The sequence below is a fragment of the Aedes albopictus genome, chromosome 2, assembly GCF_035046485.1.
Source record: "Aedes albopictus strain Foshan chromosome 2, AalbF5, whole genome shotgun sequence".
In the NCBI taxonomy this organism is placed as follows: Eukaryota; Metazoa; Arthropoda; class Insecta; order Diptera; family Culicidae; genus Aedes; species Aedes albopictus.
This window is the reverse complement of record NC_085137.1, coordinates 79,473,678-79,500,472: the sequence shown is the minus strand read 5'-3', so window position 1 is coordinate 79,500,472 and position 26,795 is coordinate 79,473,678. Positions and strand designations below refer to the sequence as shown.

At 39.1% G+C, this 26,795-nt stretch overlaps 1 protein-coding gene across 7 annotated transcripts in view; it reads left to right on the top strand.

Annotated features, from left to right (window-relative positions):
- Nucleotides 1-26,795, top strand: part of LOC134287642 (1-phosphatidylinositol 4,5-bisphosphate phosphodiesterase classes I and II) — a 321,529-nt gene that overhangs the window by 152,546 nt on the left and 142,188 nt on the right. For all 7 annotated transcript variants that reach the window (XM_062849987.1, XM_062849988.1, XM_062849986.1 and 4 more), the window contains exon 4: nucleotides 3,443-3,589. In XM_062849987.1, coding sequence (XP_062705971.1) covers nucleotides 3,443-3,589 — 147 coding nt within the window. The remainder of the gene's footprint in view (nucleotides 1-3,442; nucleotides 3,590-26,795) is intronic.

The following is a 26,795-nucleotide window of genomic DNA, read 5'->3' as shown; positions in this document are numbered from 1 at the left end:
TGAATTATTTCAGTTATATGGGAAAGATGGTGGATCGATATTTGTAACGGTCCAATTTAGATTCCTTCTTAGTGTGTGATTAAGATAAATCAGAGTTTTTCATTTAATTTAAAAAATATTTGGGTTTGTTACAAATGATACTGGTTAATGATAGAAATTTCTTTTACAAAAACATGGGTCAATCAATCGCGTTTTATTCGAATGTTTGTTCTCGCGAATCGTTCGGTAATACTTTGATTGGGGTTCAGATTAATAATAACAATAATCGCCAAACGCTTTCACACTAATGACCTTATAGATCAATTACTGACATACCAAAGATAATACGAAATGAAAACAACGTCTTGCATCATTTTTTTATCCCAGCAAAATATGTAGAAGCAATTGTTTATCGGAATTGAAATACCAGCTATCGCTTTTGTACCATAATCTTCAACGAAAAAAAAAACCCGATTTAATCCACCTATGGTGAACAGAACCCTTCTTACACTTATTAAAATTATTGTTGTATTATTTGTATTTAACATATTTGTTTTGTGGAATTGACCAAAAGTTCTAGAAAATATTGTGGATTTGGCATCTGGAATTTTGTATCTTTTATTAACTGCTAAAAGATCTTGAATCGATTAACAAATGGGTAAGAAAATCAGCGAGATACACTTTGTCTAAATTAGTCAATTAAATTAGCTCCGAAGTACCTTGTATTCATGGTTATGGTGTAAAAACAACAAAAATTATATATCTACTAAGTTAATCAGTTTTGGCATTAGCTAGTTATTTTGGCTGTCTGGTTCTTCAAAACTTTCATTTAACATATTGTTAGTTTCCATAAAATTCCTGTGTATTTCTAATTTGTTATTTATAATTTTGTTGAAAACAATAACCTGCTAGTATACACTTTGTATGAGGTCAGCATCATTTATTGAAAAATAATTTCCCATAGACTGGTCAAAAACAAATGCAAGATAACAGTGAATATAATAAAAAAAAGAATTTATTGAAATACTCTTCGTAAGATATCTCAGTAATCAAATGTCGAATCGAAATAAAATTTCAGGGCCTTATACAAGCATATTGTAGCTTTAATTTGGTGCTTAGAGAACCCAAATCGGTTGACAGACGGCTGAGATATTTATTATGGTACCCTTGGTAAAAAATCTCTCAAAAAGTTAACCTGTATTACTCCCAAGTACTCTTTGAAAGATATCTCGGTAACCAAATGTCCAATCCTAATAAAATTGTATATGGTTCTACTAGAATGTTGTAGCTTTCATTTGGTGCCAGGATAACCGAAATCGGTTGACAGACGGCTAAGATATTTATTATGATACTTTCGGTCAAAAATCTCAAAAGGTTTAGTTGTATAAATCCGAAGTACTCTTCGAAAGATATCTCTGTAACCAAATGTCCAATCGAAATAAAATTTCTGGGCGATCTACTAGGATGCTGTAGCTTTCATTTGGTGCCAAGAGAACCCAAATCGATTGACAAACGGTCGAAATATTTATTATGATACACTTGGTCAGTTTGTCGAGCTGAGTTCATTGGTATATGAGACTCGGCCCTCCGGGCCTCGGATCGAAAGTCGGTTTTTCGAGCGATATTTATACCCTTCTTATGGGTGTAAGAAGGGTAAAAAGGCTTTTCCTACATACATTCCGTGATATTTTTGCTACTGTTTATTAAGCTCAAATATTACAAAGAGATAGTAGCTTTTATGTATTTGATGCAATTGCATTTTCATGTATAACTAACTTGTGTAACCAAATATGATCATAAAAAATCTGTTGACAGATGGCTGAGCAATGTATTATGATACATTTTATCAAAAATCTCTCAAAAGCGTAAATTTCATTACTCCTTAGTACTCGTGGAAAGATATCTCGGAAACAAAATGTCCAAACGGCATGAAATTTAATAGCATACTACTTGGATGCTGTAGCTTTCATTTGATGCTGAGAGAACTCAAATCGATTGACACACGGCTGATTCATTTATTATGAAGCATTTTGTCAAAGACCTCTTAAAAAGTTAAGTTGTATTACTCCAAAGTACTCCCCGAAAGATATCTCGGTTACAAAATGTCCAATCGGAATGAAATTCAAAAGCGTTCTTCTAGGGTGCAGTAGCTTTCGTTTCGGGCCTTAAGAACCCGAATCGGTTGATAGACGGCTGAGAAATTTATGGTGATACACTTTGTCAAAAATATCTAAAATAATTAAGTTGTACTACTCCCTAGCACTCTTTGAAAGATATCTCGGTAACCGAACGTCCAATCAAAAAAAAAATCAATAGCGTTCTACTAGGATGTAGTAGCTTTCGTTTGGGGCCTTAAGAACCCAAATCGGTTGATAGACGGCTGAGAAATTTATGGTGATACACTTTGTCAAAAATATCTAAAATAATTAAGCTGTACTACTCCCTAGCACTCTTTGAAAGATATCGCGGTAACCGAACGTCCAATCAAAAAAAAAAGTTCAATAACGTTCTACTAGGATGTAGTAGCTTTCGTTTGGGGCCTTAAGAACCCAAATCGGTTGATAGACGGCTGAGAAATTTATGGTGATACACTTTGTCAAAAATATCTAAAATAATTAAGTTGTACTACTCCCTAGCACTCTTTGAAAGATATCTCGGTAACCGAACGTCCAATCAAAATAAAATTCAATAGCGTTCTACTAGGATGTAGTAGCTTTCATTTGCTTCCAAGAGAACTCAAATCGGTCAACAGACGGCTGAGAACCGTGAGTGACATTTTTTTGTAACATACATACACACACACATACACACACACATACACACACACACGCACATACAGACATTTGCTCAATTCGTCGAGCTGAGCTGATTGGTATATGTGACTCGGCCCTGCGGGCCTCGGATCGAAAGTCGGTTTTCCAAGCGGTATTTATACCCTTCTTATGGGTGTAAGAAGGGTAAAACGCCAGAATGCGTACCGGTTTCATCTTTCACCTTCAGTTTTTTGCGGGGTAGGTAGTCCAGCAGCGTGACGGTTATGGATTGTTTATGCCACTCCCATCACCGCCCAGCTGTTAGAGAGTTGCCATTCGGGCCGGCGCTGAAACATTAGTTATCGATAAAAGGTTTATTTCGACAGCTCCGCAGATTGATGTGGACGTCCGTCAGTAGGAAATAAACAATGTTTGCTGGCGTGGAGTTATCTTTCTTCCGTGGAATCATATATATAGTTTTCACCGTGTTTCTGTTATTGGATTTGTCCCGAATTCGTGTATTGGGATGGTCAGTGATCATGTATGCTAAAGGTGAATCGAAAAGTTTTTGTTAACATTTTCAGCTATTATTGATCGATTTCTAAAATAAAACACTTTGGGTGGAAAATTATTGTAACCACACAGAGATTATACATATTATCAAAAAAATATAAAACAAGTCTAATGAAACGCCTTTTTCTCTTCTACAGGAATCCTGCACCGGCACACCGGTAACAGTGCGAGTGGACGCCAAAGGTTTCTACCTGTACTGGGTGGACCAAAACCATGAAATGTACTTTCTAGACATAGCTACCATCCGTGATGTACGAACTGGTCCGTACGCTAAGAAGCCAAGGGTAAGTGAAAAGAAGTTGTAATTATTCTACTGCCAACAATAGTGCACAGGTATCTTCGTGTTTCTCAGTGATTGGGTAATTATAAAACTTTTTATTTTAGTGATTTTTAAGCTCATATTTTCAACATCCGTTTAAAAAGTACAATTTAAACACGTGAAACAAATGTCCATGTTTCTGCAGTGCGTTTGTGTGCAGCATTGCATCGTTTTTTGATAACTCACAATGTATTCACTATCAATACACTCCCGGAATGTGAGTTTTTTAATCGGTAGGGAAGAAGTGTGGGATCCGAGATGAACTAGCCTGGGGGTGGAAATCTCGTTAATACAGATTAAAAAACTTCCTTTGATGTTGTAACTACGTTGGTTTTATCTCGAATCTCATCAGATTTAAAAGGTTTTTTTTACACGAAATGATTCCTCAACGTTTCAGTTAAATGCACGCTTTACCTTCGGGTATCAGGGTTTTACGCCCAGAATTCCAAGCCCCAAGCTATACAAAATAGTAAATCAATTTCCATCTGTCAAGAACTTTCTGGGAAAAAATCTGTGGGTGTTCATTAGGACGACCTACATTTATCAATTTCTCGATTTTTGCTCAGGCCAACCAAGCCGAGTGGAAATTACAACGTTTGATTGCTTTAACATTCATACACACAACAGAAACACGTGTTTGATGAACAAATTGAGATTTGAATTATGAAAAGAAATACACGTGGTGGGAATTGAACCAATGACTCTCAATTCACTAGACGGGTGCTTCTTTCCTCCAAGATACGGAGCCAGTTGATCATCTCCGCCCCCCTGAAGGCACAGAATTGAACTCGATTCCACTAATGCACATGGTTTGTTCCTTTTCACAATCTACAGGGGGTGGCCAAAATGTTTGGGATAGGCAACTTTTTTTCTCTCACAACAAAGTTCAACATGCTATAACTTTTCATAGAGTGCATCAAAAAATCTCAAATTTTGACTGTTTGTCAACCTATTATATGTGCATCATTGGTACAAATTTGGGCTCGATTGATTGATGTTTCGCAAAGTTAGAACCGTTCGGGTAAAACACTATTTTTTAGACAAATCATTTTTGAGCTATCCTATCTCGGAAACCAGTGAACCGAATTGAATGAAATTTTGAACGTACACTAACAATATACAAACGCTTCACAAACTATTAAAACATAGATACTTTTTGAACGTTGAAAAAAGTTATTATAGATTGACACTTTTTGGATTTTTCTCGAAAAAATGTATTTTTTTTACGTCAATGTCAATAAATTTTAGTGTTGATATCCAAAGATTTTCCACTTCTGTTCTCAAGTTATCTCTAATCAGATATATTGGAGCCTATTTAGATTGAAGGAAGAACACATTTAGTAATTTTTGTGTGGTATTGTAAATTTGACTTATTTTTCTCTATATGTGTAAAAATTTCAACCCGGTGTAACTTCATTCGCCGTGAGAAAATATTACATTTTATAACGTCGTATTAAGTATCAATATATTGTTGATGAACATTAAAAAAATCATTCAATTCGGTTCACTGGTTTCCGAGATATGACAGTTCAAAAATTAGTTGTCTCAATAATAGTGTTTCACTCGAACGGTTCTTATTTCGCGAAAAACTATGCAATCGAGCCCAAATTTGTACCAATGATGCACATATAATAGGTTGAAAAACAGTCAAAATTTGAGATTTTTTCATTCACTCTATGAAAAGTTACAGCATGTTGAATTTTTTTGTTGGAGAAAAAAAGTTGCCTATCCCAAACATTTTGGCCATCCCCTGTATATCTCCTTCGGTTGGAATTGGATGAACAACTAAACGCCATCTAAACCTGCCGTGAACTTCGGGCTATGTCTATCCGATGACTTATTCTAAGTGAAACCGAGTTTAGTTCTGTGCCTTCAGGGGACGGAGATGGCCAACTGGCACCGTAGCTCCGGTGGTGCAGGTAACTTTTCTTGGCCCAATTTGATGAGCTCAGCTGCATATCAACGAAGCCGTTGCGGAATGCTTTGAGCATCTAATAGTGCTTCCGTGTTTCTTGAGAATGGCACTACAGTTCCAGTTTCTCGAACACACTCAGATTCTTCCAGGCTGCGATTTTTTTTTTTCTCCTGAAAGAGGGTGGGTCCGCCTTTGTTTGTATCGTCTTACGTTCCGTCGTATTCCATGCTGCAGCATTACCACCCGTGCTCTGTTCTTCTCCATAATCGCTCTGCACTTCTCATAGAATCATTCAATTCGTTGGTTCCGTTCCACCTACTTGACACATTCTACCGTGACGTTACAACGTTTTGACGCCTTTTTGGTCAGATTCTTCACTATAACTCGTAAATTCGACCGTAAACTCTCAAATATTTTTGCATATTCGGATTGCTTGTAAAATTTCATTCACATTTTTAACATACTTTTCCGACAAAAACTGACTGTTCAACAGATCATACCTATTGGAAATTTTATTAGTAATCCGAATATGCAATAATATTTGCGGGTTTACGGTCGAGTTTACAAGCCATAGTGGAAAATCTGATAGAAAAGGCATCAAAACATTGTAACGTCACGGTATAATGTGTCTCTTACACCCTGAAAGGGTGGAGACGCGTGACAAGATTTCTTTTATTAGATATGTTTTCGTATAGAAGAGTGGACGATTGTGCGCGAAAGTTAGTGTTTATTGATCCATTGTGAAATTACATCACCAACCATAGGTGACTCCCAGATTGACAATGTATCCTACCCTACTAACAAAAATTCCTTCCTGAGACAAACGTGTAGAGCAACGATTTGCGGTCTTTATAACAACGTTTGTCTCACTAACATTCCCTCCCATCCTCAATGGGAGGACGTGGCCGGCGCCGTCATTGACCTTACTAAAATAGAGAGCTCTCGAACTGTGCACATTGAGAATAGTAAGCTAGTCCCAAGCTCTATTCATTGGTTTCTTGTGCAATTTCGATTGCTCTGGCCAATCACGGAGTAGCAACTACGAATTGTGTGGTCATCTATGCTCATTGCTCATGCTCATGTAATCGTTGTCAATGGTCACCTGTGAACCTAAGTACACGAATTCTTAAATCGCCTCGATTTCATCAACGTCGATAGAAATTCGGGGTGGCGGGCGCGGTGATCCTTCCCTGGAGCCCTTTGCCATCAGCGAAACCAAGCAGCTGAACGGACTTCGTGAAAATCGTCCCACTCGTGTTTATCCCTGCTCTACTTATTAAACCCTTTAAAGCAATGTTGAACAGCAAGCACGGAAGACCAACACGTTGCCGTAACCCTTTGCGAGAGTCGAAGGGGCTCGAGAGTGTCCCTGATACTCGAATTCAGCAAATCACTCGATTCGCCGTCGCCTTGATCAATCGTATCAGTTTATCCGGGAGTCCGTATTGGTGCATAATCTGCCATAGCTGGTCCCCAGATAACCACATATCGCATAAGAATGTGCAAGTGAAATCGCTTTTCCGTTCATCGGAAATCACAATCGCTGAAAATGTAAAATGTTTCTGCAAAAGTTGCAAATGCAATTGCATATCAATCATAATTGCGATTTGTTAACGACAATCTTTGTTGAAAATGGGAAAAGCTATAAATAACGTGATTTGAATTCACTATAAGTATTATGAAATGACCCAAGCAACAAAAAGTTCGGATAAAATAGCATGTTTGGGCTTAATCAGCTATTCGAAGGAAGATGAAAAGCATTCTATTCAGCTCTCTTTTTAAGTAATTATCCGAACTTGAGTTCACAAAAAGTACACTTGTGTCGCTGAAAGGAACTCTATTCAGCTTAAAAATAAACTTCGAAAAAATGAGAAAACAATTTTTTAGCCCTCTAAAGTAACATTAGTTCATGTTGAATTCAAATTGATCAACACCTTGAAATAATTTTTAATGTTTTTGCCTTTCTCGTACACTAAGTGTACTGGAAAGGCTATATGTTCACTCCAAAAATGACCTTTTGATAGAAGGCCCGGATGGTCGACTCACATATACCAATCAACTCAGCTCGACGAATTGAGGTGATGTCTGTGTGTGTGTATGTGTGTATGTGTGTGTGTATGTGTGTGTACAAAATAAACTCACATCACTTTTTGGCAGTAAACCTGAACCGATTTTAATGACCGACGGTTCATTCGACGCGGAATCTGGTCCCATTGTTTCCTATTGAAAATGGTTCGGATTGGTCCAGCCGTTCCGGAGTTATTGCCTTTTAAGTGTTCCGGACCGGTATCCTGGGAAGGGGCCAGAAATGAAAATGCTACAAATCCATGCATGCGACACATCAAACCGTGGCATTTTCGATAACCCGATGAAAGGTAAACAGGTAAATATTCTCAGAACATATCTGAACCGGTAGTGAACCGGAACCGGTTCCAGGTGTCCTGCCGAAAGCAACTAAGTATAAAAGTGAACCAAACCCATGCATGCGACATATCAAATAGTGGCCTTTTCGATAACCTGCTGAACAGTTAGCAGAAAAATAACCTCAGACCATATCTGAACCGGTAGTGTTCCGCAACCGGTTCTGGGTGTCCCGCAATAAGTGGCCAAACATAAAAGTAAACCAAACCCGTGCATGCGACACATCAAACCGCGTCGTTTTCGATAACCAGATGAACGGTAAGCAAGAAAATAGTCTCAGATTATATCTAAACCGCTAGTGATCCTTAACCGGTTCTGGGTGTCACGCCGGAAGTGACCAAATACAAAAGTGAACCAAACAAGTGCATGTGGCACATCAAACCGCAGATTTTCCGATAACCTGATGAACGGTTAGCGTGAAAATAGGCGCAGGCCGTATTACAAACTACCTCTACGGAATCGGTGATATTCTGGAATCGGTTCCGAGCAGGAATGCCCGATGGTTTTTTTGAAAAATCTGTATTCTCTACAAAATTTGGTTGAAAAATCTGTATCCCATACAAAAATAAAATAGCCCCTGCAGCTCAAAAATCTGTATTCCATACAAAACAATACGGATGCTGAAAAATCTGTATAATACAGATAAATCTGTATATATGGCATCCCTGATTCCGAGTTACCCGCTGAAAGTAGCCATTTTATGTTTGGCGAACCAAACCCATGCATACGGCATATCAAATCGCGGATCTTTCGATAACCGGATAAGCACGGTTAGCAAGAAAATAGCTTCAGACTATATTTAGGACAGCCGGTATTGTTCCGTATCCGATTATGGGTGTCCCGCGGATGTGGACAAATGTATAAGAGAACCAATCGCATGCATGTGGTACATCATATAGCTGCTTCTTCGATAATGTGAAGAACAGTCAGCTAGAAAATAGTCTCAGACCACATCCAAGGCTACCGGTAGTGTTCCAGAACTGAATTCGGGTGTCTTGCCGGAACTGGTCAAATGCACAAATGAACCAAGCCCATGAATGCGGTATATTAATTCGCGGCTTTTTAGCAAAACTGATTAACAGTAAGCAAGAAACAAATCACAAAGCAAATTAGGGACAATCGGTACAGTTCCGAAACTGGTTCTGAACGTCCCAACGTAAGTGGTAAAATGTAAAATTGAACCAAACCCAAGCAAGCGGTTAACTTTTAATTCGACAAATTGGTCGCCTACACAGTTTTGTTCATTTCAATTTGGCAACTCTATTTTAGTTTTTGTTTTGATTGTCGGATTTGTCATTGAATACAAATCCTAGTGGCGTCGGTGGTGTATTGGTAAGTGTGGATGCCTCTTACCCCAGTCGGTCTAGGTTCAATCAACCGTCGGTATTTCTGAGACAAAAATATCTGATCACGCTTTCCCTCGGATAGGAAGTAAAGCCGTAGGGGCAGGACAGATCTAACAAAAAAAATCTGTGCTCGAAATGTTGTTCAGAATTCCTCACAGCTTCTCAGATTTTCTCCCATTTCTACCAAAGTGTGATCTGGCACCAATGTAAAACTGCAAAGTGTTGTGTGTGCTGAATAAAAATTGCAGTTTTGGGGATTTCTTTAACAAATTTCGTCGATCATTGATAAAAAGAGTAACTCAGAATTTCTCAGAGTTGCTCTCGTTTGCACAGTGTCTTGCCCCTAGACACAAACCCTACTGATATTGTGGTGGTGCGAATTGATAGCTTGTTGTTCCTACGATTGTTGGCTTCCGAAGTTTATTCCGGTTGATCTCCAGACGGATCAGATGTCGGAGGTTATTTTTTTTTTTAATTTTTTATGATTTATGTAACCGATGATAATTAAATTAGCCTAAATTGTGAAACTTTGTCGAAGTCAGATATTATTCTGCAATGGCTATACGTTGAACATAACATCGGAATATGTGTCATCAATAAGTTTCACATTTCGATGATGGCTTTGAAAAAAAAATCATGCTTCAAAAATACAGTATTCTCAGGATTTCGACGGGAAAGGCACTATCACCACTAGGTGGATTAATTTGGGTTTTACTTACTGAGATTTGAACTCGGGTTCTCCTCGTTGAAAGTCGGTGCCTAACCACTACTCCATGTATGTGTTGTTAGGCACTGTGGGATTTTACTCAATTTGCTGATATCATGTATTTAGTAGAGCTCAATCAGGTTCGCGTGTGAACTTTCCCTGAACTTGGAATACTGTTTGAAGTCGAAAGTTCGAAAGAAGTTCACGTGGAACTTCTTGTGAACTTACACAATTTGACATTTTCAATTTGTTGTGGTTCGCAGTGCAGAGCAATAAATTAGGGCCAGTGTATTGACTTTAAGAAAAGATTATAAGTTTTCAGCTTGGTTTCCAGTGACTACGATTGCGTCGATTACCGTCGCGCTGCAGCGACAAGTGAGACGGGTGTGAAAACATCCAGCAAAGCTGGAAAATTTTTGTGCGCAGCCGAAAAACCCCCGGCGGATTCCTGGGGGGAACAGTTTTCCGCTGCGGGGGCAGCCTTTGATCCACACAATACGGATCCTTTGCGTTGATTACAAGTAAGTACGTTGCAATATTATAGTGGAACAAAGTGTACTTGTGAAATTAACACAAGCTGTGGCTGCTGGGCTCGATTTCCGAGTGATTTAATTGAATGAAAACTTCTCCCCGACCCTACTGTCGCCGAAGTTCATGTGAAGTTCACTTTTGGTACGGTTAATATTTATCCGAACTTTGAGTAGTAAGTTCAAAACAAGTTCGAAACACGTTCGGAACGGATGATTTCAAGTTGTTGGAATATGTCCAAATGAACTATATTTAATATTTGATTGAACTCTGTTTTAAAGTTCAACATAAGTTCTTTTTGAACCTTTTTTCGACTTTAATGTCGTTTTGAAGAGAAGTCAAAAACTTGTACATGTACTTCAAAGTTCATAAACAATACAAGAGAAACTTTTTGGAGAATTAAGTTCAACGAAACCGGAATTGAACCAAACATGAACTTCTGAGTTCGTTCTTCAAGTGGAATCCGAACTTTCCAGAGCAGAAGGGAATAACAAGAGCATAAAAACCTGTGTTATTTGAATAAAATAACTGAATAATAGAATCGATTATTTTTAAGTTATTAACATAACAGATTATATTATAAACTTGTCTGTCATAAGCGGCAAAATAACAAATATAATAACAAAAAAATGTTCTTGGAAAACCATTTTAATAACTTGTTTTGTTAGTTTCAATAACAACTCAATAACAGTGCATTTGGAAAATATTTCAATAATAAATTTTAATATTAATTTGCTATTGATAATAATCGGAAAGCAAAATTTGTTATTATATCGAAATCGTACCTGAGTAAATTATGATACTTAAAATTATTCACTTTGTCTCACGAACCCACAAATAACATGAGTAACAATACTGTTAAAAATGATCGGAAAATACTACTTCCAGAAATTTTCTCCGAGAGTTCTTCCACGAAATCATTCACAGATTTTCAAAGACTTCTCTAGATATTCCTTCAGAATTATGAACAGAATCCCTTCACGGATTTCTTCAGAATTCCCTGTGATTATTTGTCCTGAATTTCATCTTGAGATTTCTCTGAAAATTTCCTAGCCAATTTCACCAGGAATTTTTTTTTTCCGAAGAATTCACTTGGAGTTTTTCAAAAGATTTTGCCAAGAATTCTAATAATTGATCAGAAGTATTACTTTTGAATTTCTAAGAAGATTGTGCCAGGAGTTCTTTTGAAGACTTCTCCAGGGTATCGAAGGGTTCTTCCAGAACTTCCAAATGTTTTTCCAAATATTATTTAAGGAATTTTCAGAGGATTCGTTCGGAAATTTCCTTCCTAACTGAATACAAAAGTGGAACAAATTAAAAGGACAGATCATTATTATCGAGTTGTCGCTTTGATTTAAATACTTGTTACTATTGTGCTATTGTTGATAAGTTGATTAATAGTACAATAATAACAAAACTTGTACTTCAACAAAACATGTTATTGAAATGTAATTGAGTGAATGTCTATCAATAGCTTGATTATAACTAAATGAGATTGTCCAACAAAATTTGTCATGGAAAAGCTATGCCTTGATAAGGGGCCGTCCATATACCACGTGGACAGAAAATTTATGGTTTTTGACCCCCTCCCCCCTCCCCGTGGACAAGCGTGGACTTTTCATTGACCCCTACCCCCCTTCCCCAATGTCCACGTGGACATCCAAAAATAAGTTTTTTTTTTAATATTTCTAAAATAAATGGAAAAAAGTGATTTTGAAAGGTTTTTTTTTAATATTAATTTTTTTTTTCTTCGTAAACAATGTCTTAAATATAATTGAAAACTTAATAAAATACAAATATTCTATAGCTTTACATAGAATACAAACAAGTAGCAGTGAGAGTGTGGGTTCGATTCCCGCTCCAGTTGGTGTAATATTTTTGGCTAACGGAAAATTTTTCACTGGATGTGCTTTGTGTGATGTCCATCGCCTAATGTTAGTGATTGTTAAATGTTCAGTCTACACAGCCTCTGGTTGAAACGGTGTTTTTTTTTAAATGTTTGTTCAATCTATGATTGTCTAATTGTTTTGTTGAGACAAGGTAATTTAAATCTCAGATTTTTGTTGAGATAAGATTATATTTCTCAGATTCTTACAAAAAAAAAAACAAGATTTACAGCGACTAAATTGTATTGCTGAGGTTTAGACTTTAATATCCATTAGAAACATCTAAATTTTTAAAGGAACCTACAAAAAACGTTTTTGAGATAAGCCTGCAAATCCCTACATGTATTTTGAAACTTTGAAGCAGTTTAAAAATTTGATATGAAACTTCGAGAAATCTATACAGAACTTTAATGAAAACTTTCTGACTGAAACACCAACCTTTGCATGGTCTACAGTCCATTTTAAATCTCCAGAATATTCCTCGATGAAGAAAACTAAGTAATTAGAAATTATGATAATTTAAAACAAATTAGAATGCGAATCAATACCATGATTTTTTTCCTTGAAGAAGTAACTTACTACTAAAAGACAATGTATTATGAAATATAATGTATGAAAGAACTGTTGAAAAGAATCTCATCAAAAATGCGACATAATTTGTTCCATTTCTAGATTCTTGTTTCCTATTTTTTATGTCAATATTGTCCACGTGGACATTTGACAAACCACCACCCCACCCCCCCTCTCCGTGGACAAGCGTGGACTTTTCGCTAACCCCCTCCCCCCTCCAAGCTGTCCACGTGGTATATGGACGGCCCCTAATTAAATAATAACAAAACAAGATATAAAAACAGGTTATGTGATTTCGTAGTTATTAATTTGATATTCTCCTCTGCTCAGGTTTGGTTGCTTGGGGACACATCATATATTAGGTAAATGAGTATCAATCGAAACCGCAATGACTTAGTGAAAATTGTCGACCAAACGTCATATATCGTGGCGATCAGCACTATTGGAAGAAACACAAAGCAAGAGCCACTGCTTATGAAGTACACTTTGTCCGAAATTCTTCCTTCTTCCATGAATGCACAATTATTCTACAATGAAGAAAGATTCGGGATACAGAAAATTAAAATTCAAAGACTGAATGCTCTATTTTCAGCACATTCTGGCAGGAGATATTTACACACATAACAGATACACATTACACACACCTGCAATCCGGAACTTTCCGGTCATCATCGCATCATCAAGAGTGTACGTACTTACATTCGGTAATCGTCGCTGAAATACTGAAGTCCACCAACTATCTCCTGCATTTATTTTATTAATGGTGTCGCACGGTTTCTACACCTGCAAAGTACGAAACCGTTCATAGTGCACTGAAATAGTCGCCGCCGCCGCGTTCAATTTACACACCCACTAGCAACCCACATGCCACCCGGCAATGTAATCAGCTCAAACTTGCCATGCTCGGTCAGCTGCTACCGGATTTATGCTTAGGCTACACTTTCTCTAGCTCCTGATGTCCTGGTCTACAAGTTGGGCCTTCAAGTGTCCAGATTCCTCCGAATTCTGTATGTATCATGCAGATTCCAGACGTTTGCTAAGAGCGAAACAACACACTCCTCGGTGAACGCGAGATGTTTTTTTTTCACTTTCCCTACCGCATCCAACGGTTTTTCACAGATAAGATAAGAATCACTTGGCAAACACCTGATTTTCACTGGGAAACACCTGGTTAATTCGCGAGGCAGTAATTGAATTTACTTTTTTTTCCGCGACGACGACGACGACGACGTGCCAGCGTAAACAAGACTAACTCTATTTGGTGCAATTCAAAATCGTTTCAAATTGTATAAACTGACAGGTCACGGTGTGCTGTATCAAATCAGAGAAACATCGTATAGAATCGCATCGACTTAGAGAGAATTGCCACCCAGTCTTCATAACAGAACTAAGGGAAAACATTAATATGGGCAACAATCTAAGATGCTTGGGTTTAAGTTAGACACAATTTACACTCTCTTCAAGAATGGTAAGCTAGCACAGTGGTATGGTCTCAGATTGATGATCTAGAGGTTCTATGTTCGAGACCGGCTGTCTGCCTTTTTTATTTCATTGGTTTGTAGCATCGTAATACTTATCAATGAAAGTCGTTCTAATCGTTTTTTGTCGACAGTTTTGGACATCGTATTATTAGTTATGGAAAATCGAAAATAGTCGTCGGAAGTATCTATATGGCCTCCACTTTGGTACGTAAATAGTAGTTTCGTGCACTTTATACGAGTGAATAAGTTCTTATATGATGATGCATAGCTCAAATTATGTAGCCCAAAATGTTAACTGGGTCTCGATCGATTGTATCATACGTCGATTTAAAATCGATGAACAAGTGATGTGTGGGCACGTTGTATTCACGGCATTTCTTAAACACCTGGCGGATGGCAAACATCTGGTCCGTTGTAGCGCGTTAATCCATGAATCCAGTCTGATATTGCACACGAACTCTCTTGACGGCGGCGTAAAATTTTGCGATAGCAACTTATACACTGCGATCATTAGTGTGACCGCGTGATAGTTCCCATAATCCAAATTCGCCATTTTCTATAGATGGGGCACACGATACCTTCCATCCATTCCTCCGGTAATACTTCCTCCTCCCAAATCTTGGTAATGATCCAGTGTAGTGCTCTCAGCAGTGCTTCTCCACCGTATTTTAGAAGCTCGCTTTGTTATTTTTCAACTGGCCAACCTCGTCCTTAATCTCTTGGAGGTTATGGGCTGGAAATCTTTCGTCTTGCGCACGTACTGTTACCAAGTCACCTTCGGTACTTGCAACGTCACCTCTCGACCACCTCACGCTCGCTCGTGAAAAGATTCCCGTGATTGTCTCGGAACCTGTCGGCTTGTGGCACAAAGCCTCCACGCGCGCGGTTTAGCTTCTCGAAGATCTTCCGTGTGCCCTTAGTGCGGTACAGCTCTTCCATCGCTTCGCGATCTCATTCTTTCTGCTGGCGCTTCTTCCTCCGAAAGACTGAGTTCTGCCTTTTCTACGCCTGACTATAAAGTGCCTCATTCGTCCTCGTACTGTGATGCAACATTCTCGCCCATGATGCATTCTTCGGGGTTTTCAACTGTTCACATTCGCCGTCGTACCAGTCGTTTCTGTGATTCGGAGTCGCGAAGCCTAGTGATGCAGCCGAGTGTAGTAGGCTGTGGTGAATCATTTCCCTCTACACCGAGGTACTACCTACCCTACCCGTCATAAGTACGGGCACGCTATGTCTGAACCAGCAGATTATAAAAATTGAATGTACATCGGGTTTCATTTCATAAAACATCAGTATTCAAGTTATATTTTCATTTGCAGAAGGTTTCAAAATATTCTATCGGGGAAATTTTGATTTTTCACTCTTTTTAACCGATTGTCACACAAATATACTTGAAATCCTCATTTTCGGTCAATTTCTCTCCCATACAAAATGTATGGAAAAATTTCACCGATAGAATATTTTGAAACCTTTTGAAAATGAAAATATAACTTGAATACTGATGTTTTATGGAAAGAAACCCGATGTACATTCAATTTTTAAAATCTGGTGGTTCAGACATAGCGTGCGGGAAGTGTAGAATTAGCTATTGCTGTGTGCGTTCAAGATGCAAACGGTGCTCAAATGCGCTCCAAACGCGGTAACACAGTGTTACCAAAGGCAACATAGCAACCATAGTCAAAACCACCGTCAACCTAGGATGCAAAGGCTCCCACTGACATCGGGTTACTTGTTAGAAAATCTTACCGCATTTGATGCTCCCGCATTTGATATTTGCATTTCGAATGCACACAGCAATATAAGTTAAAATACACATTAATAAAAACAAAAAAAAAACATAGCGTGCGGGGACTCACAAAAAGTATTGCAACAATATTGCATCACCCTGACTCACCTCGATATTTCTAAAACCAGAACAGCTACAAAAATGCCGCCTTCAGAAAAGTTGTTGCTTTTGGTCTTCTGAATAACTTTCCTGAAGACAGCATCTTTGTAAGTCCTGAGGTTTTGGAGATATCGAGGTGAGTCAGTGTGATGCAATATTGTTGCAATACTTTTTGTGAGTCCGTACTTATGACGGGTAGTGTATGTTGGATCGGATGTCCCTCCAGTACTTGAACATAGCGCGCTAAGCTGCTCTTCCGTTGGTAGGGCCACTGCTAACTGCTGCGCGTAGTCTTGATTGAGCCACGTCTACGTTACGCAGCTACTCGATGTTGAGCCGCGGCATTCGACATGGTAATAACCGTCGAATGTTTTGAACGCAGGCAAACAGCGATGATCCGAATTAGTATTCGCACTGCGGTATGTGCGCAAATTGGTTATATCCGAGAAAAAATTACCGTTGATTAGAACGTGGTCGATTTGGTTTTCTGTTGGTCAGACGATCTCCAGGTGGCTTTGTGAATATCTTTGCGGGGGAAGAAGGTGCTTTGGACTACCATACCACGGGATGCTGCAAAGTTTACGCATAGGTGGCCGTTATCATTCGATACGGCGTGCAGGCTGTTTCGCCCGTTTACCGGTCTGTACATTTCCTCCCTTCATACCTGCGCGTTCATGTCGCCGACAACGATTTTCACGACACGCGGCGAGCAACCATCGTATGTTTGCTCTAACTGCGCGTAGAACGCTTCTTTCTCGTCATCAGGTATTCCTTTCGTGTAGTGCACGTTGATGATTTTCTGGTTGAAGAAACGGTCCCTAACTCTTAACATGCACATTAGTATGGGACACGCTTGTATGGAAAAAATAAATCCTCGCTCCAGTCGACTTTTTTGATCCCATTTAGGTCCCAAATGAACTGTACAAAATTTCAGCGCAATCGGTGAAACTATAATTTAGCGCAAGCGGTTCAAAGTTTTCATAGGATTTACTATGGGAAAAGTTACACTTTCAAACAAAAAATCCCAGAGGTCGCTCCTTGTCTCCTAAATTCAAATCGATCAACGCTTCTTGTAGAAAAATCATTTATGAAACTTTCCTTCGAAGACCGCAAAACAATTGGATGCATGTGAAAAAAGTTATTGATTTATTACCGATTAGTGATCCGACGGACGGCTTATTGTTTTGTTTTATCAGCAGCACTGTAGCTGCTGCCTTGGCTGCTGCTGTTTCTGGGGGTGGTGATACCACCCGCCATCCCATGCAGCAACGGCAGCAGCAGTGCTGCTGATAAAACAGAACAAAAAGCCGTTCGTTGGATCACTAATCGGTAATAAATCAATAACTTTTTCCACAAGCATCCAATAGTTTTGCGGTCTTCGAAAGAAAGTTTCATAAATGATTTTTCTACAAGAAGCGTTGATCGATTTGAATTTAGGAGACAAGGAGCGACCTCTGGGATTTTTTGTTTGAAAGTGTAACTTTTCCCATAGTAAATCCTATGAAAACTTTGAACCGCTTGCGCTAAATTATAGTTTCACCGATTGCGCTGAAATTTTGTACAGTTCATATGGGACCTAAATGGAATTGAAAAAGTCAACTGGAGCGAGAATTTGATGTTTGTCCCATACTAATGCACATCCTTGCGTTAATCAGCTGTCACCCTATCACACGTTGTCGCGTCTTGCCCAACACTATAAATTCCGTACCTAATTCATTGGTGGTGCCACAGCTTTGGTAGAAGTTAGCCGCTCGATGCCTGCTTTTCCACACTTTCTGTTCAGTCCAAAAAAGTTCCTGCAACGTCACGATGTCGAAGTTACGGGGATATTGTTCTTCGTAGATTATCCTGTCAACTTTCCGAACGTAGTGTTTCGAGTCGTATTTTCTTCTACGCAATGGGGACTTTTACGGGTGGCTTGGGCCTACGCCAACACTCCTGTCTCGCCGGAGGGCCATCGTGCCAGTTCTGTTTAGCATCTCATCCAACACTGGGACGATCACGCTGATGGGGCTACCACCTTCTATCTAGCTGGGTGTGATGTATTTAGCATTTCTTACTCAGCCGCTGGATGCCAGAACAGACGCTGTTTGAGCCGCACCTCCTTGGTGAGCAGACGCTCGGGTCGTACCTCCTCAATCTAGCTGAAGTCAGAAGGACAACAGTGCTGAGGCTGCACTACCAGCTAAGAACATAATTTCCACAATTTCCATAAAATCTCACCCTTTTGTTGAAATTTTTGACAAATTGATTTTGCTAAATAGTTATCAACGCTTTGCAGAACGCAATCTGATTCGATTAAATTTCCTTGAATGAACACTTTTCAACTTCATCGCATGAGTTATGGTTGCATTCCTAATGAGAATGTAGGTATTTCTCTGGAAGAATGTTTACTATTTGTGGTTGACTTGGCTTACATACACCTCTATTAAAAAACATATGCCATTATAATCAATTAGTTTTCGATGGTTTCGCAGAGCCATAAGCAACAAAACGAAATAAACACAAAAGTTCCAAGATCATGAGTTGAGTGCCTTCAGAATAAGATTATGCATTATTCTGCCGAACGAAACAAGATAATAAACTGTCTCTAAGCTTCAGACCATGTACGTTTCCAAGTGATCACCATAAATCCCAATCCGTTCAAGCTCTATAGCTTGTTGATGTACCATCCAGTTGTGCCCAAAGCGTACGAGAAAGCCACGCCACCGCACTTATTTTGGACGCATTGATGTCACCGCACTAGGAAATTGAATCAATTTTTTACGCAAATTGAATTGAGGCTATCGATTCTATTCTTCGCCGTTCGCCTGGTTGTTGGTTGGTGGCAGCATAGTGATGTTTCGGAAGCAAGCTCGATGACGATAACAGGTAGATTGGTTCGGTGGATATAATAAAATGCTTTTCGGTTCGATCCATGCTTCACGAAGACAGTCGGACGGAATACACAAAATGCCGTTCAACCGAGATTGAGTTTTTGTGCGAGAAAAGGAAGATTGAGTTTTTCTAACGAATCTGTGACAAGTGTTTCCTCTTGGTGATGCCACGAAACAATCATGAATAATTTACAGACCCTTAAGCAAACAAGTGCTCCGCATTAAGCAAACGAAACTTTTCCCGGCAGTCAAAAAAAGCTTTAAGGCTGTCTGATGGCTCGGAAATTACTTTTCGGTTCTTTCATATCCTTTCTTTGTGGTTGAATTGGCAGTTGGGATAGAGAATGGCCCATTGCATGAGATTATTATGCTAAAGATAGAACTGGAGTTGTAGAGGAAAAATAAATTGAATAACTTTTGTCCAGTCATTGAGATTTTGTCGCGGCTGCTGATTTCACACGCAATGATTAAGTTAAAAATCCAGTATGAATAACCTGAAAGAGAAGACGCGGATACACCTTACCAAAAAGTGCTTTGAATTGGAGTTAATCCAATGACCATGTTCTTTTTTTTTGAGCTGACCAGCTGAAATCAGTGGTCGTAAAAATAAGTTGAACCCAATTGGTTGATTCATCCAGATGTCAATTCAATGCTACATGTTGCCTTGGCAGGAAAAACTTCAGAGAACCTGTCATTACATTAACGCATCATCAGTAACAGTGTTCTGACATAACGATTAGAATCATTGTTTCTTTTTCCTGAGTATCGGCAAAAGAAGTATTATGTACCGTCATGTGTACGAGATTTCGGAAGGAGATAATTAATTTCCTCTTAGTTGGAGTCGTTTATGTTTGTGTGATGTGGAGCTGACAACAAAATCATCAATTAATTAAATGTGCTCCTTTATGGGAAGCGTTTGTGAAGTACACGCTGAGGCTGTGATTTTTTTTGCCTAGCTTCTTGAAATAGTCACGATATTTTGTGTTGTGATTCTAGGTAGGAGAAAAGGTTTCTTGTTGTTTCACGTGATATTGTTTTCTGATAATATCATGTTCTAAGCAGGAAATATCATTGCTGAACATTTTTTCAGCGATTATTTTAGAGTGCAAAGTTCTGGAATTTAGCAATTTCCTTTTTTTTTTAATTTAAATTTATTTTTTTGTCTTAGATTTGAAAGATCTTAATACAGTGATGTACGTAGTTGTCTGATTCAGTTAGTACAAAACTACTGAATCCTAGACTGAAGCTTATTTTCAGTAAGATGTACAATTCCCTGAAAATCCCTTGCCGAATAACATGTATTCTTCGTCCCACTCAAAGTAAACTCAATTGTCAGGATGTTTATGTGCAATTAAGTTATATACACAAAAAGGTCAGCTCGCATCAATCATGTGGCCGAACTAACCAATAACAACAATGTACCCTCCGGATAGGGCAGTTACACTTCCACAGGAAACGAGCTTGCTTCTGCCGGCAGTAATTCTCAATTATCAACACGCAATTATACCACGCTGCCAAACGGGTCGTTCAGATTTACGCACGAAATGGCTAATTACCGTTTCCAGGAGCTCGCCCGCCCAGCGTCCAGGATCTAGAACGCAGGCCGCTCGAGGCAGTTCACTGTTTACATTATACTGATTAAATGCAGATATCAATTTTGATTACCTTTCCACTTAATATTTTACGACCACCGCGTGACCAATATTACAGCAAGGTTAATTTTACAGCCTTCATCAAGCTGCAGGCTAAAACAGGATAATTACCATTTCAAAGTTGCGCTGGGAACGTTCGCGTCTGTCACGAGTGGTCATGAAAATTTTACCGATTGACAATTTCTGTCCTTTTCAGTCAATGTTTCGCTAGCTAGTAACAGCTACAATAAGATTGATGGATCCAGAAGGGACCGACCGAACGTTCATCCATTCAAGTCAGTTTATACAAACAGGCCTCAGGTGTCATCGGTCTCAGTTCACAAATCAACTGCTGTTGGGCGAAACTCTGACAAGCTTGCTTTAGGTGGGCTGTATAGATTTAGACCCTTACAAGATTAATGGCTGCTACTCAATCCATTGATAGGTGTTCTTTCGTCTTCTTCCATTACAAAACCATTTCGTCACTTGGTAACGATGTTACCTTTTCCATTTGACTCGTGTAACATGATGTTGTTTGTAAAGGGACAGAATTTGATAATAACTGGCAATCAATATAATTGAAACGCTCTTCTTGATTTTTATACATACATACATTTATTTGTTCAACATCATTAAGACAAGATATAATCAACAATAGTTTATTTATTTATTTATTTATTTATTTATTTCGCCAACCGACGTAGACTAGTACATTTACATATACATATTTTTGTTTCTTAATGCTATAGTTTAGTCTAAGAAATACATAAAAAATATTAAAAAATTAAATTAGGATAGGTAGTGTATTTATAATGTTTTTAGGTGTTGGGACTTCGAAGACTGTAAAAGTATTTTCTAAGGTTATGCCGAGACATTGTAAAGTCAATGGTTTCGCAGTGTTGATTATAAATGTCCATCATTCGATTAAGAGGCCCAAATTTGGCGTAGTTTGTTCTACAGTGGTTTGTTATGAATATGTTTCGATTTCGCAGTTGCCGAGAAGGTATGTAAAAATTTAATGAGGATAAGATTTTTGTTGAATCAATACGTTGTGAAACGATATCGTTAACAAAAGAAACCATTGCAATTTCACGCCGCTCTTTCAATGTTTGTATGTCGATAAGCTTGCAGCGTGCTTCATATGATGGAAGTGGAAATGAAGTCCAACCTAATTTACGAAGAGCATATAATAGAAATTGCTTTTGTACTGATTCTAATCTTTCTTCGTGCGTGATTGAAAAAGGAGACCATACAATGCTGCAATATTCCAGTATTGATCTTACATATGCAATATACAGAGTTTTGATTGTGTATGGGTCATTAAAGTTGCAGCAGAAACGCTTAATAAACCCTAGCATGTTATTAGCCCTGTGAATTATTGTGTTGTAGTGGTCTACGAAAGTAAGCTTAGAGTCTAAGATTACTCCTAAGTCTCTTACTCTTTCACATTTTTCCACATTTTGATTTCCTAATGCAACTGAAATGTTTGGTGTTGTTCTTTTTCTGCTAAATGATATTAAGTTGCATTTTTTTACATTTAATTCTAAAAGGCTTTTTTTGCACCATACGTAGAATATGTGAATTTCATTGTGGAATACATTGATGTCTTCTTCATTTCGTATCTCCAGAAAGAGCTTCATGTCATCGGCATAAATTAGAACTTTTAGTTTGTTTAAAATGAAGGAAATGTCGTTTACATACATAATAAAGAGAAGAGGTCCTAAATGAGAGCCTTGGGGGACACCTGAAGTGACTTGAATTGGGTTTGACTTGTTTCCATTGAATTTAATTATTTGTTGACGGTCAGTTAGGTATGATTCAAGCCATTTCAGGAGAATTGGCTCAATTCCGATTTTTTGTAGTTTGAAAAGTAGCAATGATATGTCAATGCGATCAAATGCCTTACTAAAGTCCGTGTAGAGAGCTTCCACGTGGTTTCCATTATCCATTGCGTTTAATGAATAGTCTATGAATTGCAGTAAATTTGTTGAGGTCGACCGACCTTTGAAGAAGCCGTGTTGCATATCAGTAATTCTGTTTTTGGTTTGGAGAAATAGCTTTTCGTTGACAATTGCCTCGAAAAGTTTCGGAATGCAAGAGATAATGGCTATACCACGATAATTATGTACGTCTGATTTTCGGCCAGATTTGAAAATAGGTACTAGAAAAGAGCTTTTCCATAGTTTTGGGAAATTACCAGATTCCAGCGACATATTAAAAAGCCAAAACAAAGGAGCAGTCAGTTCTTGTGCTAAAGTTTTCATGAATACTGGGGGGATCCCGCCAGGACCAGGACCTTTAGATTCTTAAGAGCATGTAAAATATCCTGCACTTGGAGCACTAGGGAATTCTGGGTAAAATGCAAAATAATCGCGGTCACGATCTTCTTCAGAAAATGTTGTATAGATTTCTTGGAAGAAATTTGCAAAAAGATTGAAAATTTTTTCCGAGTTATCACCAACAGATATCAAGATGCATAACGGATGGAAAATTGTCAGATTTTAATTTGGATTTTACGTAGTTGAAGAAGTTCATTGGACAGGACTTTATTTCGCTTTCAGTTTTTGAATTATATTCTTCAAATGCATTACTGATGGCTAAGTTCAGTTGCTCGCATATATCCAAATAATTTGCTAGATTTTCATTGGTATTGTGTGTCTTGTAATTTTTATGGGCTTTTTGTTTGCGGTTCTTCAAATTTTTTATCTGTCTATTATACCAGATTGGGTTTTTTAAATTTCTGCTACGACGTTTTTTCCTTGAAGGAATTTCTTGGATAATTATTTCCGATAAAATTTTGTAAAATACGTCTACAGCAGTATCGACATTTCCTTCGTTTCTTAGAACTACTTGCCAATTCACACTACTTAACCTACGTTTAATATTGTTATAGTTCGCCAATTGGTATTCAAAGATTACCTCGTATTCACAGTCATTGGGTCTTTGGTTTTTATGTATGAATAAAGAATATTCGATTGCTGTATGGAAAGCCTCATTTTTCCACAACGGAGTTAATGATTCGGTCACACAGAAATCTTCGTTAATATTTGTTAATAAAAAGTCCAGATAGCAGTTCTGTTGGTTTTTAATGTGATTAATTTGGTTCAGTCCTAAAATTGCGGAAAATAAACTGCAATGTTTCATTATCCCCAACGACTGGGAGTAAGAGGCTTTCATTTTCTGAGTCCAGAATGAAGTCAGCATGGCGTTGATTAAAGTCTCCATAGATGTGAACTTTAACCTCAGGAGGAAGCTGTGATAAAATTTGTTCAGCACATTGGAAAAAACTTTCGTATGTGCTTTTATGAGCATGGTCTGGAGGAAAATACACTGAGGCAAACACGTGCGTTTCACCTGCTATGTGTGATTTCACCCAGATATGCTCAAACGTTTTGAATTTTGAAGTGCTTATTAATTCAGAATTATAATTTGCCGAAATAGCAATTAAAACTCCACCGCCAGACTTTTTCTGAGACTCCAGAAAATTACGGTCGTCTCTAAATACATTATAGCTGCTTCCGAAAACTTCCTCGCTTTTTACACTTTCATCCCAGCTCGTTTCAGTTCCCAGAATAGCCGAGAAGGATGAGCTTAGTATGTTTTTATAAATTTCCTTCATTTTGGCTGGGCTTTTCATGCGATTGAAATTTTGACAATATATCAAAACTTCGGTCACATTCTGTTTAAAATGCGAACAAGTTTCCGGAAGTTCGTCGGTTGATGATATGCTACTTATTTCTTCGGTAGAAGAAAGCGTCGTTACTTGCGAAAAGGCGAAGGAGAGCTGAACTTGTTTGCACTCTCGCGCAGTTGCTGCAGTCGATGGGTACGCTCGCTTGATAGGTATTGCCGGTATGACTGCAGATCCGCCATGGCTGCCGTAGGGTCCAATCCATACTCCTGGTGCACATCACTAAATATGCGAAGAAGATGTTCAGGATCCGTCGGTAGACCTTCAGATGCCAGCAACATTCGAATGCTAGTCGGGGTCAATCCTTCCACACAGACTGTCGCAGGCTGATCCTTCATATAAGCTAGGAACAGCCGAACGATGCCCATTATTTTAGGGTCGCGTAAACGTGCTTTCAAGAATCGACCGTCACCCTCCGTAGATTGCTCAGTGAGTCGCACGATGGGAGGTCGCATTGGGTCCAAATCGAACCGGGTTTCACTGCTGCATAAGGCTTGGTTTTGAGGTTGTTGCTGTTGTTGTTGGTTTTGCTGATTCGGTCCTTGAAGTGATAATGAAGGTGTAGCATTTCCCGTTGGTAGTGATGCGATGTTGTTGGTAGGATGCCTCTGCTTCTCTGCTCGGTATGGGTTTATGATTTCACCCTTTCTGAAGCTGATGGGTTTTGGCACCGAGAGGCCTGCAATCGGGTGATCGATTGAAGAAGGTGGAACGGAGAATTGAGTTTTTGCGGTGGCCAGTAGTTCCTTGTCCGTTCCCATGTGTGGCTTATTGTTGATGGTTTTTTTCGCGAGCTGTTGACTGTTTATGCGGGCGCGTTGTTGTTTTCTGCGTTTCCTACTATGTCTAGCCTTATCAGCAGTTTTTTCTTGCAATTGTCGAGCGCTGCGCTTGATATCATACCCAGACCAGTCTTGCTTCCAGCACCGTTTATTTCCTATCATTCGCCAACCAGAAGAAGAATGTTCATTTTTCGGTGGAGCTCCAGCGCTTTGCTTGGACATTTTGGCTCGACGTTCAGCAAACAGCTCAGCAATGGCGTTACTGGCAGGTTTATTACTAGCCGGGAGTGGTTCTGGCTGTTGTTGTTCAATTGTTTGCTGCGGCGGCGTCTGTTGCTGATGCCGTGGTATATTTTCTGCCAATTCTTCCTCCAGGGTCATCGATGCTTCGTTAATTTGAGTAATTTCCGCTAGTTCCTCCTCTAAAGTTTTGTTGGGTAGCAGGTCATTTGTATTACTCAATTTTAGTCCAGATAAATTCGCCGATACGAATTTCACTTCCTCAAGAATTACTCTAAGTTGTGAATCATGCGTGGATTGATGGCTGGCTTGATTAATTGATGTAGTTAATGACTCGGTATTTCTTGTTAAAAGAGCCATGTCATTCCGTAGGCACGTGAGTCGGTCTTCAAATAGGTTATTTATTTTCTGCGACAATGTGCAATTTGACAAATTTATGTCGGTTACTACGGTAGCCACACGTGAGTCACACGATTCCATGTGCTGGCTGATGGCGCTGCGAATGCTTTCGTTATTTTTGTTGACCATTGCCAACGTTTCATTTACTTCATTGAGCAAGCGCTCAATGCTTTCGAACAGCGCTGACACTAAACTAAACTTGCGTAGGTCAGCTGCAATTCGCAGATTTGTATCGTTTTGTGAATGCATTGCCTTTAGAAGCTACGCCACAATACTCGGTTTGTGGCTGCTGCTCTCCATCCTCGGTCGCGCGCCCAATGCTCGCCAAGTCACGCTCCACCTGGTTCGCCCATCGTGCTCTCTGCGCTCCACGCCTTCTTGTGCCAACCGGATCAGTTGCTAACATCAGCTTTGCAGGGTTGTTGTCCGGCATTCTTGCAGCATGCCCTGCCCACCGTATCCTTCCGGCTTTGGCCACCTTCTGGATGCTGGGTTCGCCGTAAAGTGCAGCTAGCTCGTGGTTCATCCTTCTCCGCCACACACCGTTCTCTTGCACACCGCCGAAGATCGTTGTAAGCACGCGTCGCTCAAAAACTCCGAGTGCTAGTAGGTTCTCCTCGAGCATGGTCCATGTCTCGTACCCGTAGAGGATCACCGGTCTTATTAGCGTTTTGTACATGGTGTATTTGGTGCGTGGGTGAATCTTTTTCGTCAGTAAGGATCCGAGGTAGACGAATTCCTCCACCACCTCGAAAGTATCCCCGTCTATCGTAACATTACTACCCAGACGGATCCGGTCGTGTTCGGTTCC